The following is a 14170-nucleotide window of genomic DNA, read 5'->3' as shown; positions in this document are numbered from 1 at the left end:
CACTAGCACGGAATCCACGTTGGGTAAAGACTTCGTGATCCAAGGGGATAGCAAAATACCTCCCTAGTGAGGCCGACGAGAATCGAGCACATGTTGAGCAGTTACTTGCATGATCTCCCACAGCGCAAGAATAGATCAGCTGCACCAGTACACGTCGTCAGCTAAGTCAATGCTGACAGCACAAGACAACTACAACTGCCCACGAGATATAGCAGGCTCATCGCGCTCTCAGCAACAGCACGTACACTTACCTGACCAACCGCGATCATGCCACTGGCGGAACGCAACAACCTCGTCCTGGACTACCTACAACCACAAGATGTAGAAGCGGTCGGTTCTCTCTTTCTCAGCTCGTTCCACGTATATCCATTCTTCCAGAAAATGATGCCCGACTCACTTCAAACTATTAGAGCATGGAGTGCAGCGACCAATTTCGCAATTGACGATCCGAACACTCTTTGTCTCAAGGTGACGGATACATCTACTGGCACTATCGCTGCTCATGGCCGGTGGATCAGACCCAAGGGCGAAGGAGAGAGAGGTCAACCTGGTCATGAGGAAGAACGGTGGGGTGACACTTTCATGGAGGCGTGCGATGAGAAACTGGCTGGTGAGCTTTTTGGGGCCTTCGACAGGAATCGGGAGAAGTTCATGGGTCAAGAACGGCACTGGTGTAAGTTGTTCGTGGTGATGCCCTTATCCTCTGCTCATACAAGCAGTAATGGCACGGCTTCATACTGGTTCTAACTGTGGTTAGATATGGAACTGCTCCTCACGCATCCGGACTACCAGGGTAAGGGATGCGCATCAATGATACTGCGTCATGGTCTCGAGCTGGCGGATCGTGAACAATTGCCATGTTATATTGATTCTAGCCCTATGGGTAAGGCGGTTTATGAGAAGATGGGCTGGAAATTGGAACACAAGGAGGACTTTGAGCATGGGTTGAGCTATTATTTTGGCGTTAGGCAGCCGCAGTCGGCGTGCAGTAGTGGTCATGTACACGAATCTGGATCTGCAACAAAGACCCAGCAACACCTGCTTTCGTGAGCGCATACGGCTATGTGCACAAGGGAAAGTGAAGCTGCTACGGAAGGATCGTCCATATCAGCTGTACAAGTAACTCACTTGTTGAGAAATTCATGATTTGGAAAGTAGCGATAGACAATGTCGCAGCCACCGTAGCATCGAACAACATCAGTCGCACTTTCGCAGGACCTCGATGCTAGCCGATGGGAACGATAATGCCATACAACCTTGAGTAACTGCTGTACTCGTAATTAACACCAACGTGTCCTTTCGTTAAAGATACTGAAAAGGCTTCGCCCAGGCTAGATCCCCAGTACCCTTGCCGATCATTGTTGACCCAAAGACGTCATTGGCAGCGCAGTTCATGATACAGAAATATTGTAGACAGATTCCATACTCTGCTCATAGAGCTTCTGTGGTTGCGCTGGAGAACACATCACAATGTCTGGCAAAGCAGTCTTGAGCCTCTTTGGAGGGAATCCAAAGATTGACGTCGCCAAAAAGCAGCTAACATACCCCCTCTACGGCGCAGACTTCGACCCACTGAACCATCATTTCCTGCTTGTAGGAGGTGGAGGAGGCTCTTCTTCTACCGGGGTGCCGAACAGAATATCCCTGCTGGATACCTCCAATCGATCCGAGATCAAAGAAGTATCCGATATCGAGCTTGCGCCTGACGAGGACAATGTTAGCTCCCTTGCCATCGCAGAGTCCAGCGCACAGTCCCTACTAGCATACGCTGGCATAAATGGTTCAGTCAGAGATCAAGAGGCTGGCAGGAATGAACACTTCCGGTCTTTCAGAGTACCACTGCCTGCGAAGAGGAAGAAGGACCAGACCGATGCCGCACCACCTACTGCACATGTCGCTCCCACACAACCTCTAGCACGGACTGCACTGTTCAGAGCAGCCGCCGGTCCCAAGAACGACTGCTACCAGAGAATATTGCGACTCTCTCCTGCGACCTACGCAGATGGCACCGAGCCAACAATCGACGAGAAGGCTGGCCAGCTGGCACCTCATGTCATAAGAAGAGTAGCTACTATTGCTTCGGGTCTGGCAACACAAAACGAGGTCATTACTTTCCCTACCACAGAGACACCATCAGCCACCCAAGCAATATCTAGGGTCAATCTCGAGAAAGCCGAAGCCAATGATGCGGACCTCACAATTGCCGACAATACAGGCACAGCCTTTGCCCTGGCATATGCCACTGACCACGAGCTCTTCCTACAACGACTTGGTGATCAAAAGGGCACCATCAACTCGGAGCCAATCAAGGTTCACGAGACACAAGTCGGTCCAAAGGGACGATCAAAAATAAGAGCGTTGCGCTTCCTGGGTTCCCGATATCTCCTTGTGCTACAGAACAGGCATAACAAGAGTGGTGTTGAGCTCATGGTGTTCAAGGTTTCCAAGGACTTCGCCCAGGTGCAGCAGACTCTTGTCAAGTATCTGAAAAACGTCAAGCAGGGAGTGGGGCTTGATGTGTGCTCACTATCTAAAGGACAAGACGGCTCGCAGCAGTTCGTTGTCGCGGTCGCTGGGCAGGATAGTTCCATCCAGATCCACACTATCGACTGGTTACCAGTAACAGGAATGACCCCCTTCAAGCAATATGCAGATATTATTGATGTTCATAATGGGCCTATCACTCGCATTGTATTCTCGAATTTCATCCCGCCAAGGCTGCCCATTACCGGTCAAACACCTCCACAGTACATCAGGCTCGCAAGTGTCGGCGTGGATAAAGCTGTCGTTGTACAGACGTTGCCGCTCAAGCCAACTCCGGCAACTGGCACGGGCAAGACAATGCCACGCTACGCACTAATCACACCATCTGAGGTCGGGTCACTATTCTACAATTTGTTCCTGGGCCTAATCACCCTCTTCGTCTGCACGACAGCACTCATCTCCTTCCTCGAGTTCAGAGGTGCGATACCACCAATCATTGGTGCAACGAAGTACCTACCGCAGCGATGGCAGCACACATATCCCTATGCGCACGACAATCCAGGCCCACTGATCCCCGAATCAATGCCCGCCGTCGAATCAATCATCGACAAGATCAAGCTATCCGAAGCGACCCCAGTCATCGAGAAACTAGAGAAAATGCAAGATGAAATCAAACTCGCAGATGCCAGCGAAGCAATCGCGTCAATGCAATCTGCCGCCCCGAATAAACTCGCCGACGCAAGCGAAGCAATCCGATCAATGCAGTCCGCAATCTCGACTGCCTCGCCGTCAATGCAGCAAGTCCAAGATACCCTTGCGAACCTCGTCTCTCGACAAAAGTCATCGGACAAAGAGCCTAATAAGGCTATAATTGTCAGAGATCTGGAGCATACCGGCGGTGAAGTCTCAGCAGAACTTAGGAAAGAGGCCGATATTGTTCGGGAGGGAACACTGAGGAAGTGGGAGAGTCTGACGGGCCATGAGAAGAGGACTTGGAAGAAGAAGCTGATTGAGGCGGGACATTGGACTGAGCATCAGGGTGAGGCGGTACTCAAGGGCGTGTTCTTTGGGCAGCTTGCGGGTATTGTCGGGAACATGGTTGGCTGAAGTGGTAGGCAAACGCGGTGTTCGTACCAGAGCAGCAACAGCTATGATCCCAACCTCAACCTTAGCATCAATGACCTTGTCAGCAAACACCATATTGCGCGTACGTTTATACATCTCCTGGGACATCCAAACCCAAAGCATCAGACGGAACAGAAAGGAATACCAGGATAGATTTGAGGAAGCACGGAGAAGGAGGAGCTACGATCACCTTCTTAGGCAAGGCCTTCGAGTACACTTGTATCTTGTGTTCCTTGCAGCGAGGCGTTTCCGGGAGGGTCATAGTATGTAGCAACAACGCATACTCACATTCTAAGTTCCTAACTATCATGACCACATTTTGCACTACGAACAAGGTTTGTAACGTCGCAGCAGTACCATCACTGCTCGAACGATGCACGACAGCGATCCCTCCTGCCTGTATTGTCTGTCACTGCTCTCCAATCCACAACGCCACAAATTCTCCGCCACAAATTCTCTATGCTCGCATACAATGCGTCCCAGTCCCAGTCTCAACAGGAGTAAATCCATGCCGAAGACACGATTTACAAGAACCGCAAATAGCCAGTCAGGAGGGCAAAATAATGTAAGAGTGAAGGTACGCCCTGCTGTTACTGTTGAGGCAGATACGACCTACAAACAGTCACGGCAGGTGCGACTCACTCAGGTACGACCCCGTAGACGGAAGGCACGACCTGTTAGATGGAAGGCACGACCCGTTAGACGGAAGGCACGGTCCAGTGTGCGGAAGGCGCGACCCACTAGGTAGAAGGTACGAGCTATAAACAGTCATGGCAAGTGCGACCCGCTCATGAGGAGGAAGGAAGGTACAACCTGCTAGCCGGAAGCCGCGACCTGATCGACAGAAGGCACGACCGGTATTGAGGCAAGGACGACCCAATGTTCTAGCAGCAGGAAGGTGCGACTCAGGTGGTGAGGCAGGCGCGACCCTGACGCTCTTAGCGCGGCAGGTGCGATCTCTGTCTGTATCTGTGTAGCATGGAAGGCGCGTCTCATGTAAGAGGAAGCACGATCCACATGACTAAGACAGGGAAGGTGCGACTCTGGCCATCGATAAGGCAGGTACGACCCTACGCATTCAGATGAGGAAGGTGCAAGCCGTGTGAGGAGGAAGGTGCGATCGACATAATAGAGGCAGGGAAGGCGCCACTCTGGCTACCGATGAGGAAAGAGCGGCCCGGTAGATGGAAGGGACGACCCGGCACTTGAGAAGAGGAAGGCACAACTCAGGCGGTGAGGGAGGCGCGACCCTGTCGCTGTTAGCGCGGCAGGTGCGACCTGTGTATCTATGCAGAATGGCAGGCGCGACCCGCAGATATAGATATAGGGAAGGCACGACTCGCGTGAACAGGAAGGTACAATCCACATAACTAGGACAGTGAAGGTGCGACTCTAGTCATGAAGAAGGTACGACCCCCTACGCATCCAGATAAGGAAGGCACGACTTAGGAGGTGAGCGAGGTGCGACCTTAACCCTATTAGGATGGTAGGTGCGACCTGTGTATTTGTGTAGAATGGAAGGCACGATGGAGTACTGTGTTGGAGTCAGCCTGATAGGGACGATGATGGGCAACATGTGTTAGGTCGGGATGAGGAGGTGGCGGAAGTAAGTAGATTAATTGATTGATTGCCTTTTAGCTAGCAAGGCCAAATGCCGAAGCCGCAGGTTCGATGGCGACTACCAACCAGCGTCAGTGAATGCCCGAGTAAAGTATGAGTACATATGAGTACAAAGCCAACCCTACTCCTCATCCTCATCATCCACAACCCTAGCTGCAGACTTCGATGCCGATGACACAGGCGCTTCTTCCTCTCCAGCACCAGCATTCTCATCCCCCTCCTCATCCTCATCCTCATCAGCAATAAGCCTCGCCTGCTTCCTCTGTCTCGGCGCCGGTCTAGCCTCCGCCTCATCCATAGCGACGTCTTCATCTCCATCCCCACCTGGCGTAGGCGCTTCCGCAGGAGTACCAGACCGCGACCTCGACCCACCCTTCGGTGTAGCCACAGCCTCAGCCTCCTCCCCACTCTCATCACTGTCCACGACCACAGCCTGACTCTTGAACTTCCCCTGTTTCTCCTCCCTATCTTTCTTCTTACTCGTCTTCTCCCGCCTCGGTGCCTTCCTCTCCAATTTCCTCTTCTTCTTACTTGGTTTCTCCTTCGCCTGTTCCTCATCAGTTCCACTCAGTGGGGTGCGATCCCTCGCCCCACCATGACTGGCATCAGAGTCGTTCTCATCATCATGCTCAATGAATCCATCCTCATCATCTCTCTGCTTCCGTTTCCGACTACGTCCACCGCCAGCACCACCCTTCTTCTTCTGGCGTTTCACGCGCTCGCCCGTATCCTCATCAGTCGTATACTCGGCCGCCTCCCTGATCATCGCTTTCTGTCTGAACTCCTCTGCCTTCGCCGCCGCCTCCTCCATAAACTGCTCTCGTTTCTTACGGATCTCCGCCTCACGCGCCTCGTCTTCTTCGCGACGTCGCGCGGCTGCTGCATCGCGAGCACGAAGTTCTTCCTCGCGCCGCCGCTTGGCTTCGGCGAGTTTCTCGGAATTTGCACGTTCATATTGCTCTTGCTTTTCCGTTGCGCGCTCGATCTGCTTCATCATTGTGCCTCTTGACATAGCGGCTCGCTGCTCGAGCATGGGTTTCGGATACGGTGGTGATGGGGCTTGAGCTACGGCCTCGAAGGTATCAATTGCTTCGTTGAGACCTGCTTTCGCAGCGAGGAGATCGTCTAGCGTTCGTTGGGTTTCCGTAAGTGAGTTGACAAGCTGCACGATCTGGAACTGGATGTACGCGACGTTGAATCTTAGATGAGGACTGTCTGGTTGTGTGGCGAGGGCGCGCTTCATAAGGTCGAGCGAAGTGGTGTGGCTGAGGATCGATTTGTCGGTTTTGCCTCGCAACAGCCAGACGCGGGAGAGACAAGAGAGGAGGGAGGCGTCGGAGGCGTGGTCGGATTTGATGTTGGTCGTGCCATTTACCCCGTTGGGTTTCTCTTCGTCTGCGTCGCCGTTCAGCGTCGACTTCTTGAAGTCTGCTTTTGCTTTTCTGGCTTGTACTTGCTTTTTCAGAGCTGTTTCGTAGTTCTCTATACTACGTGAGTACTGCTTTGTTTCGCAATAGACATGACCTAGATTCTGGAAAACCGAGACGTCGCGGGTAGTGTCTTTGACCTTGACGAGGATCTGGAGGGCATCGGAGTAGTTCTTCTTGTCGTCGCAAAGGGCCACTGCTACGCCTTGTGCGGCAAAGGCATTTCGTGGGTCGAGCTGGAGTGCTTTGTCGAAAAATTCATACGCTTTCTGGTACATCTTCGAGCGCTTCTCTTTTTCAGGTTCTGAATTCCGTGGCATATCACGGGCAATATTGAGGTGAATATTACCCATGCCGACAAGAGAGTATAGATCGTGCTTGTCGTAGCCCTGCAGTGTGTGCTTGTAGTGTCTGAATTCCTGGTCTTCGCCCACATTCGCAGTCTTCTTCTTAGAGCTGTGGTAGTACCAGCCCATCAATGCTCGGACTTCTGGATGGCTGTACTCGGCATCGTACATAGCCCTCATTTTCTTTGGGCCTTGATCTTGGGGTGATTCAACTAGGGCAATGTAAGCCAGTCGTGCAGAAGCGTCTGAATAATCAGAATGCCTCTTGCTCAGTAGGCCCTCGTACGTTCTGATTGCAGCCTCCCTCTGACCGAGGGCTTCTTGGGTCCTGGCGAGATTGTAGGATATGGTAGTGACAAGTGCATCGGTATCTGTAAGGTCAAGCTCTGCTGTACTCTCGCCCGCCTCTTCCGCCTTCTGCTTCTCCTCGGCTTGCTTCTCATGTAACTTGAGCGTGGCATTGAGGGCAATCTCGAAGCGCTGCAAAGCCTGCTCATATGCCTCATCCCGGTAGTAGAAGCAGCCAATGTTGTTGTGTAAGGATGGCGGCATTTGTTCCTGAATGAGCTCGTTGAAGTCCTCGGCGGCAGGATCGAAGTCATTCTCGTCAGCAATGGCTTGTCGTTGCAGATTCTCAACCTCGGCTAAGCACTTCTCGCTTTCGAGCGGATTGTCGTTCTCATATAGCTGTGCCAGGTAAAGAAGTACAGCAGAATCAGGCTTCGTCTTGACCTTGGCCTTCTCGTCCTTCCAATTCTTCCGAACAGTCTCAAGCATGCGAACAGCTTTCCGAATGTCATTACTCTTGTCTTCCTTGGGATTTGCCTTCAGAGCAGCAAAGATCTCCTCAGCATAGATGCAGCCCAGTAAAGTCATGATCTCAAAAGCCTTATTTCGCTCGAACAATTTCTCCAGCCTGAATTTGGCATTCTGAACATCTCCTGAATCTATCATGAGCTGTATCTGACCAAATTTGGCAGGGAAGAAGCCTGCGTTCTGACCACCTCTTGCTTGGTCGGCTCTGTTGTAAGCATCGTTGGCTAACTGGATGTTGCCATTGACGTGCTCTTTCCTTGCTCGCACGAACCAGGCGTCGCTGGCCACTGCATTGACATCCGTCTGCTCGATTGCCTTTCTCGACAGAGGGTCCACGGTATCGAATCGTCTCGAGTTGAGGAAGTATGTAGAGAAGACAGCATTCGTCAGAGCACAGTTCTTCTCGATGCTGTAAGCGGTCTTGAGATGTATCTGTATGGCTTTTGTGTAGAATGTCTGAAATTGGCGATCATCAGAGGAGTACTTGCTGCTCTCGCGCAGGTTGTAGATTCCTAGCAGAGTATGTGCTATGTTCGATTTCGGATTCAAGGCCAGAGCTCTCTCCCATGCATTCTTTGCTTGATCGTGGTAACCCATGTGCCAGAAGCAAGCACCAATGCCTATCCTCGGATCAGGATCTGACAAATCTGGCATCTTGGCTAGCACTTGCTGGTATGTGCTCAAAGCTTGTGTATATCTCTTCAACAGGTATAGCGACCGAGCTCTTCCCATGAGGGCAAGGAGATTTCGTTGGTTGGAAAGCTTGCTGGCCTCATCGAAGCTTTTCAGGGCTTGGTTCAGCGAGTCCGTCCGCTCACTCTCAGCACCAGGACCTGTCTTGGTGGATGTCGCCAGAGCCGCACGCAGGAGATTGAGGACGCCGCGAGTGAGGAAAAGAGGAGGATATGCAGGATTGATTCTCGTGGCTTCATTCATGGTATTAGCGGCTTCTCGTAGGTAGTGTTCCTTCGTCTTGACTTCAGCAGGATCTTGACCTTCGCCCACAGTACGCGGTGCCTGTCTACTCTTCAAGAGGTACATCCACGACATGCAGCCCAGTAAGGTCAGCTTGTCCTTGGGACCGGCTCTTCCAAAGACCTGTAGGCCTTGCCGCAGGACTTCGATGGAGTAGTCGATCAGGCCCTTCTTCGCATATGCCAAAGCGACAGCGACCCAGTATTTGCGCTCGACCTTCTCGTTCTCTAACAGCTGGCACAATTCTGTTGGCTCGTCCAAGTCTTGCAGGTTGAGTTCGACTTCTTCTCCTGCGTCGCCGATGGGGATGTCCATGGCGATGGGTGCATTGTGCCATCTCGTATATTTGGCCAGAGGGTCATAGTCGCCGTTCAGCGCAGCGTCAGCGCCTGGCCCGGCATCGACTGCTGCCATCTTCGTCCTCGCCGTTCGAGACCCAGATGTGTTTCAATCGTCTATCGCATGTTCGGAAGGACGAACCAGACAGGCGTACTGAGTGAGGGAACCTGGCTGATAGTGAAGGTGTGGTAGATGTCGAGTATTGCTGGCCAGGGGAGAGTGACAGTTGGCTCAAGTCGCGTTTGTTCGAAGACACGAAATCATTGCGATCCTACTTGCACATGGAATGGTCGTGGAAGCCTGAGGCATTCACTAGTTTCCAACTTCACCTGCCTCCGCCCGGAATATCAACGTGGCCGCATGTACGCATAAGTAATCACGCCATGGCGTGCCTCCCAGAGATACGATGGAAGTCTGATAGACGTCTCGCGGATTCGCGATCTCACCTTAATATGTCGATTAACATTTCTCTAGTAATAGCTCTTTATGGGCTACTGGCGTGCCCCCGGAACTCAGGTAAGCGGCTAACTTGAATTTCCGCGTGGAGACCTGCCTTAAGTTCTTCACTCCTGAATGTGCTATGTACTCATCTGTACTCTAGGAGTCGATCTAGAAAGCGTCGTGGTGATGTAGAACCTGCGACTGTGTCTAGGTAGAAGCGGCCATGCTAAGGGAACGGTTCGAGTTGCCATATATACCTTACCACCGCCATTTGTGAGGTCGCAATTATATCCATTACTCGTTTCGTGGTCTAGCGCTTGAGTGCGCCACGCCGAATGAGTTGCAAGAGTTTCTTTTCACACGAACCAGTATTGTCACGATCCATGCATTCATACCTCATGATCTCGGATCTACATTTGTGGTGACCCGTCTATAACGCTTCTTGCTTGCTTTTGTCCCAGAACCAGTGTAAATGCTTGCTTGCAATGCCTGTATCATCTTGATATACCGGCCACCTATGCAGTCCATATTGCGCTCTCGACTTAACAGACTCTACTTCAGCAACCGCGAAATCTCCCCCGTAGCCCTCTTGAACCGCGGCTCATCATTGTACTTCTTCTCCTTCAGGCCAGCCAACACACTGTCAACCTGATACATGCTCTTGGCCGCCTTCTTGATGTCGTCGTTGCCCTTGAATCGTACCAGTATCGTGCCGAGGGCAATGAGTGTTCTGTATGCTGGCTCGGTACTTTGTGCAAGTGGTACTGATCCAGCATGATCAACCGCTGGGAATGCACTCAGAACCATCACCAGAATCTCCATCAGCTTTAATGCTTGCTGTTCTGACTGATCTGTCTTCTCGGTAGTGACTAGCACTGCAAGGTTGAGTGCCAGGGTGGCATGAGCGACTGCGAAGCTGACATCCGCCTTCTCCGTGATGACGTGAGCGCCAGCCGCCAGATGTTGTATGATGTTTTCTGTGTACACTTGGGACACGACTCGACCTGTTTCGGAGCCGTACATTAAATTGGCGAAGCATCTGTACCCTATCATCGCGAGCTTGTTATTCTCGCGCAGAGCGGCATCTTCGAAGATTGAGTTGGTGAAGAGATGTGTCAGGCTATCATCTCCAGGCACAGGGAAATCAGGTGTTGCAGCTGCGGCGAAGCGGAAGAGATCCAGCGCTGCCAGCCTTGTCTTGAGCGGCTCCCAGGTTGCGATTATTTTGAGCAGAGGTGTAAGTGCGGGCTCGACCATAGAAGACTGTAATGACGGTTTTGCCTGGAAGTTGTGCTTGTCCAATGTCGATGCCAGTTGAGATAATGCATCAAGTTCTGGTTGTGAAAGAGGAGAATTTGAAGATCCGTTGAGCTTGGTGATCTGACCCAGAGCTGCGCTGGGCTTGCCGAGGACAATCGAGAGGTAGTCTTTCTGCGGTAGTGTTGACCTAGCGGCTGTCTCTTGCGGTTCTGGTGGCTTGTAGGACGACTGTGGGGCTCCTGGCCTATATCTGTTCTCGGTACCCCATGCGTCGGCTCCTGTCGTCTGCGGCTGAGCACCTATTTGTGCGCCCTCTGAATTTTTGATGATGAAGTTCGCAGTTTCTTCTAAATATGATATCGGCAGCTCGTTGTCTTGTAGGAACTTAGTGGCCGCTTCGTAGGGATCTTGGAGGGTGTTGTAGGGTAATTTGAGCGGTGGCTTGCCGTCCTCGATATCCACGTCGAACACGTAGTCGTATTCCTGTCCCTTATGCATGACTTTGTTGCCCGAGGCAGCCGAGTCGACTAGTTGACCAATCTTCGTCCACTGCTGCTGCGACATGGACCACTGGTAGACTGTAGGTTGGCCATTTGTGTCCTTGATGATAGCCGTCTGGCCTTCTTTCGTGCCAGACTTTCTTGTCAAAAAGTCTGGACCTGGCAGGTCTGTAGTATTGACTTCTCCGACCTGCTGCTTCGGTAGGGCAGACGACTGCACCGCCTCGTTGAATTCTGCTATTACTGCAGCGTCTGCGTGTCGTGCCTCCTCTCTGGTGAATATTCTTGCAATCTTGTCACTTGACCCAGCTATTATGTCTCCATTCGAGCATGCATCAACACTCCATACAGAAATTGCGGGCAGTGTTATGACTTGAACACATTCCGTCTCTTTCCATATCCGTATCGATCTGTCTTCCCCAGAGCTGACAATTTCGCCTGAAGGTAACGTCGCAAGTGAGTAGATGAACGACTCGTGGCCGTGTAGCTCCCCTCTTAGATTTCCATCAAGCGTCCATAGCCGTATGATACCATCGTTCGAAGCGCTGGCAATCTGCGCACCAGTAGGATGTCCCTCCACCTTAGCCAATGCTCTAACCACGTCCCGACCATCGAACGATACAAGTTGCTTGCCAGCTGCGGTGAAGACTCGTATGGCCTTGTCTGCACATCCAGTGACTATGGTGTCGCGATCATATGCCAGAGCAGCCCAGACAGTAGCAGTGTGATCAGGCAGATCGACTTCGACTTCCCACTTCCCCACGCCCCAGACCTTGGCTGAATTGTCCCAGCTACCACTGACGATGAAGTCGCCTCTTTCTGATACGTCCAATGAGCACACTTGATTTGAGTGGCCGACCATCATGGCGTCTGCGTTCTGGTCAGCTGTGGTGGATGGCTGTCGTGCTTCGATGAGGGTATCTTGTCCTGCTGTCAGTACAAGACCGTCGGCGTACTCTTTGGAAGGAGGAAGATAGGCTAGACATGTCTTGAACTGGGCGCCAGATGTGAGTTCGTCAGCTTCGTAGGTAGGTGGACTTTGGCTGGTCTGTTTCCACACTTTCGTCGAGCCATCTCGAGAGGCGGTTAGTGCGAAGAATGGGGCTGGGTGAAGGACTGCTCGGACATCGCTGGTGTGTCCCTTCAGGATGGCCGACAGCTTGTAAGAGGCCATGCCGATACTCGTAGAAGTGCTGTGTAGGAGAAAAGGCAATAGTCAGTCCACTACTAGTAGATCTATTTCATGCGACTGCGGGCAACATGAATGTAGGCAAACGAGGCAAGCACACCGGTGACGCAACTTATCAGGCATTACTTTTTGGGCGAGGCACAATTCGGTTATTGATGCCTCAGGCACAAGAACGTCCTTCGTGAGCTAAATCGAGACTTTCCTTCCCCTGGCATGTTAGCATTCTGCAAGCCAAGCAACGAGATCTTCCATCCCCAGCGATAGCCGACCCAATAAATTAAGTCGCAAAGCCCAAGGCAGTTTCTTCCTCACCTTCCAATGTTCTAGCTTCTGATCCTTGTAGCTCTCGCAAAACTCCTCAACATACCACAACAAGAAGAGCCTCCGGGGCCTCCCTGCCGCGGTCTCCCTCAGGCGTCGACCCCTCACAATGAAGCCATCAAAGACCAGGATATGCGCCAAAGCGACAGCCACGACTTGAGCCTCGGACATGCCGTAGTCTGGCAGAACACGGGAAAGTGCTGTCCTTTCTTCATCTGCTAACAAGCTCATGATGCCAAACACCTTATCCCTTGGATCTCTACACTTGCTATCAGCATATGCCTTCAACATGTTCGTCAGTGACGAGAGATCAACGCCAGCATCGTAGCGTCTCGCAATTAGAGCTGCGAAGGGGGACACAGCGAATCTCTCGCCCACATGAACAGCATCTACAAACATAGATCGTTGTTGGGCTGCCGGGGCAGTCTTGATCAAAGACATCATTCTGTGACTGTCTTCTACTGCTTTCGGTAGCGTCTCAATGCCGGTTGGTTCGTCATCAATCTCTCCTCGTATCCGCGCTGCCTTCAGGGACATCCTGGTTACGGGAAGGACCCTGTCGCAATGCAGTAAGCGTCCGTCTGAGCTGTAGATGTGAATCTTGCCAGCCAGCAGAAACTCTTGAATGATCCATAGCCGGTTCCAGTACGGACTGTTACCCATATGCCATTCAGACTGGGGCTGTACATTCAGAAAAGGCTTTGCACGCTCAGCAGGATTTGCGTCGCTGCAGCTATCTCCATCTGTACTGTTGTCTGGCAGCCACACAGATACCGCACTAGCTTGGCTGTAGATGGCAGCCATATTGCGGACCTGTTCATTTCGTTCTCGGATATCATCTTGATTGATGCAAATAGCATCAGCCCAGATCCATTTCCAAGCTGGTGAATCGGCCTGTGTCAAAGCTTCCAAGCAGGCCGCCAGATTCGGGCGAACCATGAAAGGTAAACCATTCACATATATTCTTACGGTCGCCGCGCTCTGACCCCATGTATACGATACCGCCGTATATGCTGGGTGCCCACCTTTAGTCAAATGGACAACCTTATGGAAGTCGAAGTGAAGCTCGTCCTTGGTCGAATGCTCACTGTCATATCTCAGTAGCCTGATGCTGATCTTGTGGATTGGCTCGTAGATCGTGCTTGCCATGGCATGAGTCGCAATGCTGGATCATCACAAGAAGCTGCGTCAATGTTAGAGCTCCATCATATTTATACAGGGCACTCATTCCTGCCGCTTGGGTACAGTTGACTTGAATGTCCCAAGCTGTGCTTGCGAAGTGGTAATGTCGTTTGCCATCTACGAGGTGTACTTGGCGACCGGGCG

The 14170-nt window shown here is 51.9% G+C and overlaps 5 protein-coding genes across 5 annotated transcripts; 2 read left to right on the top strand and 3 right to left on the bottom strand.

Moving 5' to 3' along the window:
* Window positions 1–267: 267 nt before the first annotated feature.
* PMZ80_001998 (uncharacterized protein) lies at window positions 268–1050 on the top strand (the record flags this gene model as incomplete). Its single annotated transcript, XM_064870435.1, has 2 exons — window positions 268–673; window positions 758–1050. The coding sequence occupies 2 exons, from the start codon at window positions 268–270 to the stop codon at window positions 1048–1050; spliced, it is 699 nt and encodes a 232-aa protein (XP_064732888.1).
* A 420-nt stretch (window positions 1051–1470) lies between these two features.
* Window positions 1471–3591, top strand: PMZ80_001997 (uncharacterized protein; the record flags this gene model as incomplete). The annotated part of the gene is made up of 1 exon (XM_064870434.1): window positions 1471–3591. The coding sequence occupies one exon, from the start codon at window positions 1471–1473 to the stop codon at window positions 3589–3591; it is 2121 nt and encodes a 706-aa protein (XP_064732887.1).
* A 1759-nt stretch (window positions 3592–5350) lies between these two features.
* CTR9 (protein required for normal CLN1 and CLN2 G1 cyclin expression) lies at window positions 5351–9208 on the bottom strand (the record flags this gene model as incomplete). Its single annotated transcript, XM_064870433.1, has 1 exon — window positions 5351–9208. The coding sequence occupies one exon, from the start codon at window positions 9206–9208 to the stop codon at window positions 5351–5353; it is 3858 nt and encodes a 1285-aa protein (XP_064732886.1).
* Window positions 9209–10126: 918 nt separating this feature from the next.
* Window positions 10127–12508, bottom strand: lub1 (WD repeat protein Lub1; the record flags this gene model as incomplete). Its single annotated transcript, XM_064870432.1, has 1 exon — window positions 10127–12508. The coding sequence occupies one exon, from the start codon at window positions 12506–12508 to the stop codon at window positions 10127–10129; it is 2382 nt and encodes a 793-aa protein (XP_064732885.1).
* Window positions 12509–12739: 231 nt separating this feature from the next.
* Window positions 12740–13993, bottom strand: PMZ80_001994 (uncharacterized protein; the record flags this gene model as incomplete). The annotated part of the gene is made up of 1 exon (XM_064870431.1): window positions 12740–13993. The coding sequence occupies one exon, from the start codon at window positions 13991–13993 to the stop codon at window positions 12740–12742; it is 1254 nt and encodes a 417-aa protein (XP_064732884.1).
* Between the last annotated feature and the right edge of the window lie 177 nt (window positions 13994–14170).

The sequence above is a fragment of the Knufia obscura genome, assembly GCF_036327395.1.
Source record: "Knufia obscura strain CCFEE 5817 isolate CBS 148926 chromosome Unknown scaffold_2, whole genome shotgun sequence".
Taxonomy (NCBI): domain Eukaryota; kingdom Fungi; phylum Ascomycota; class Eurotiomycetes; order Chaetothyriales; family Trichomeriaceae; genus Knufia; species Knufia obscura.
Note: the sequence above shows the minus strand (reverse complement) of the source record. Positions and strands in the feature narration are given on the sequence as shown.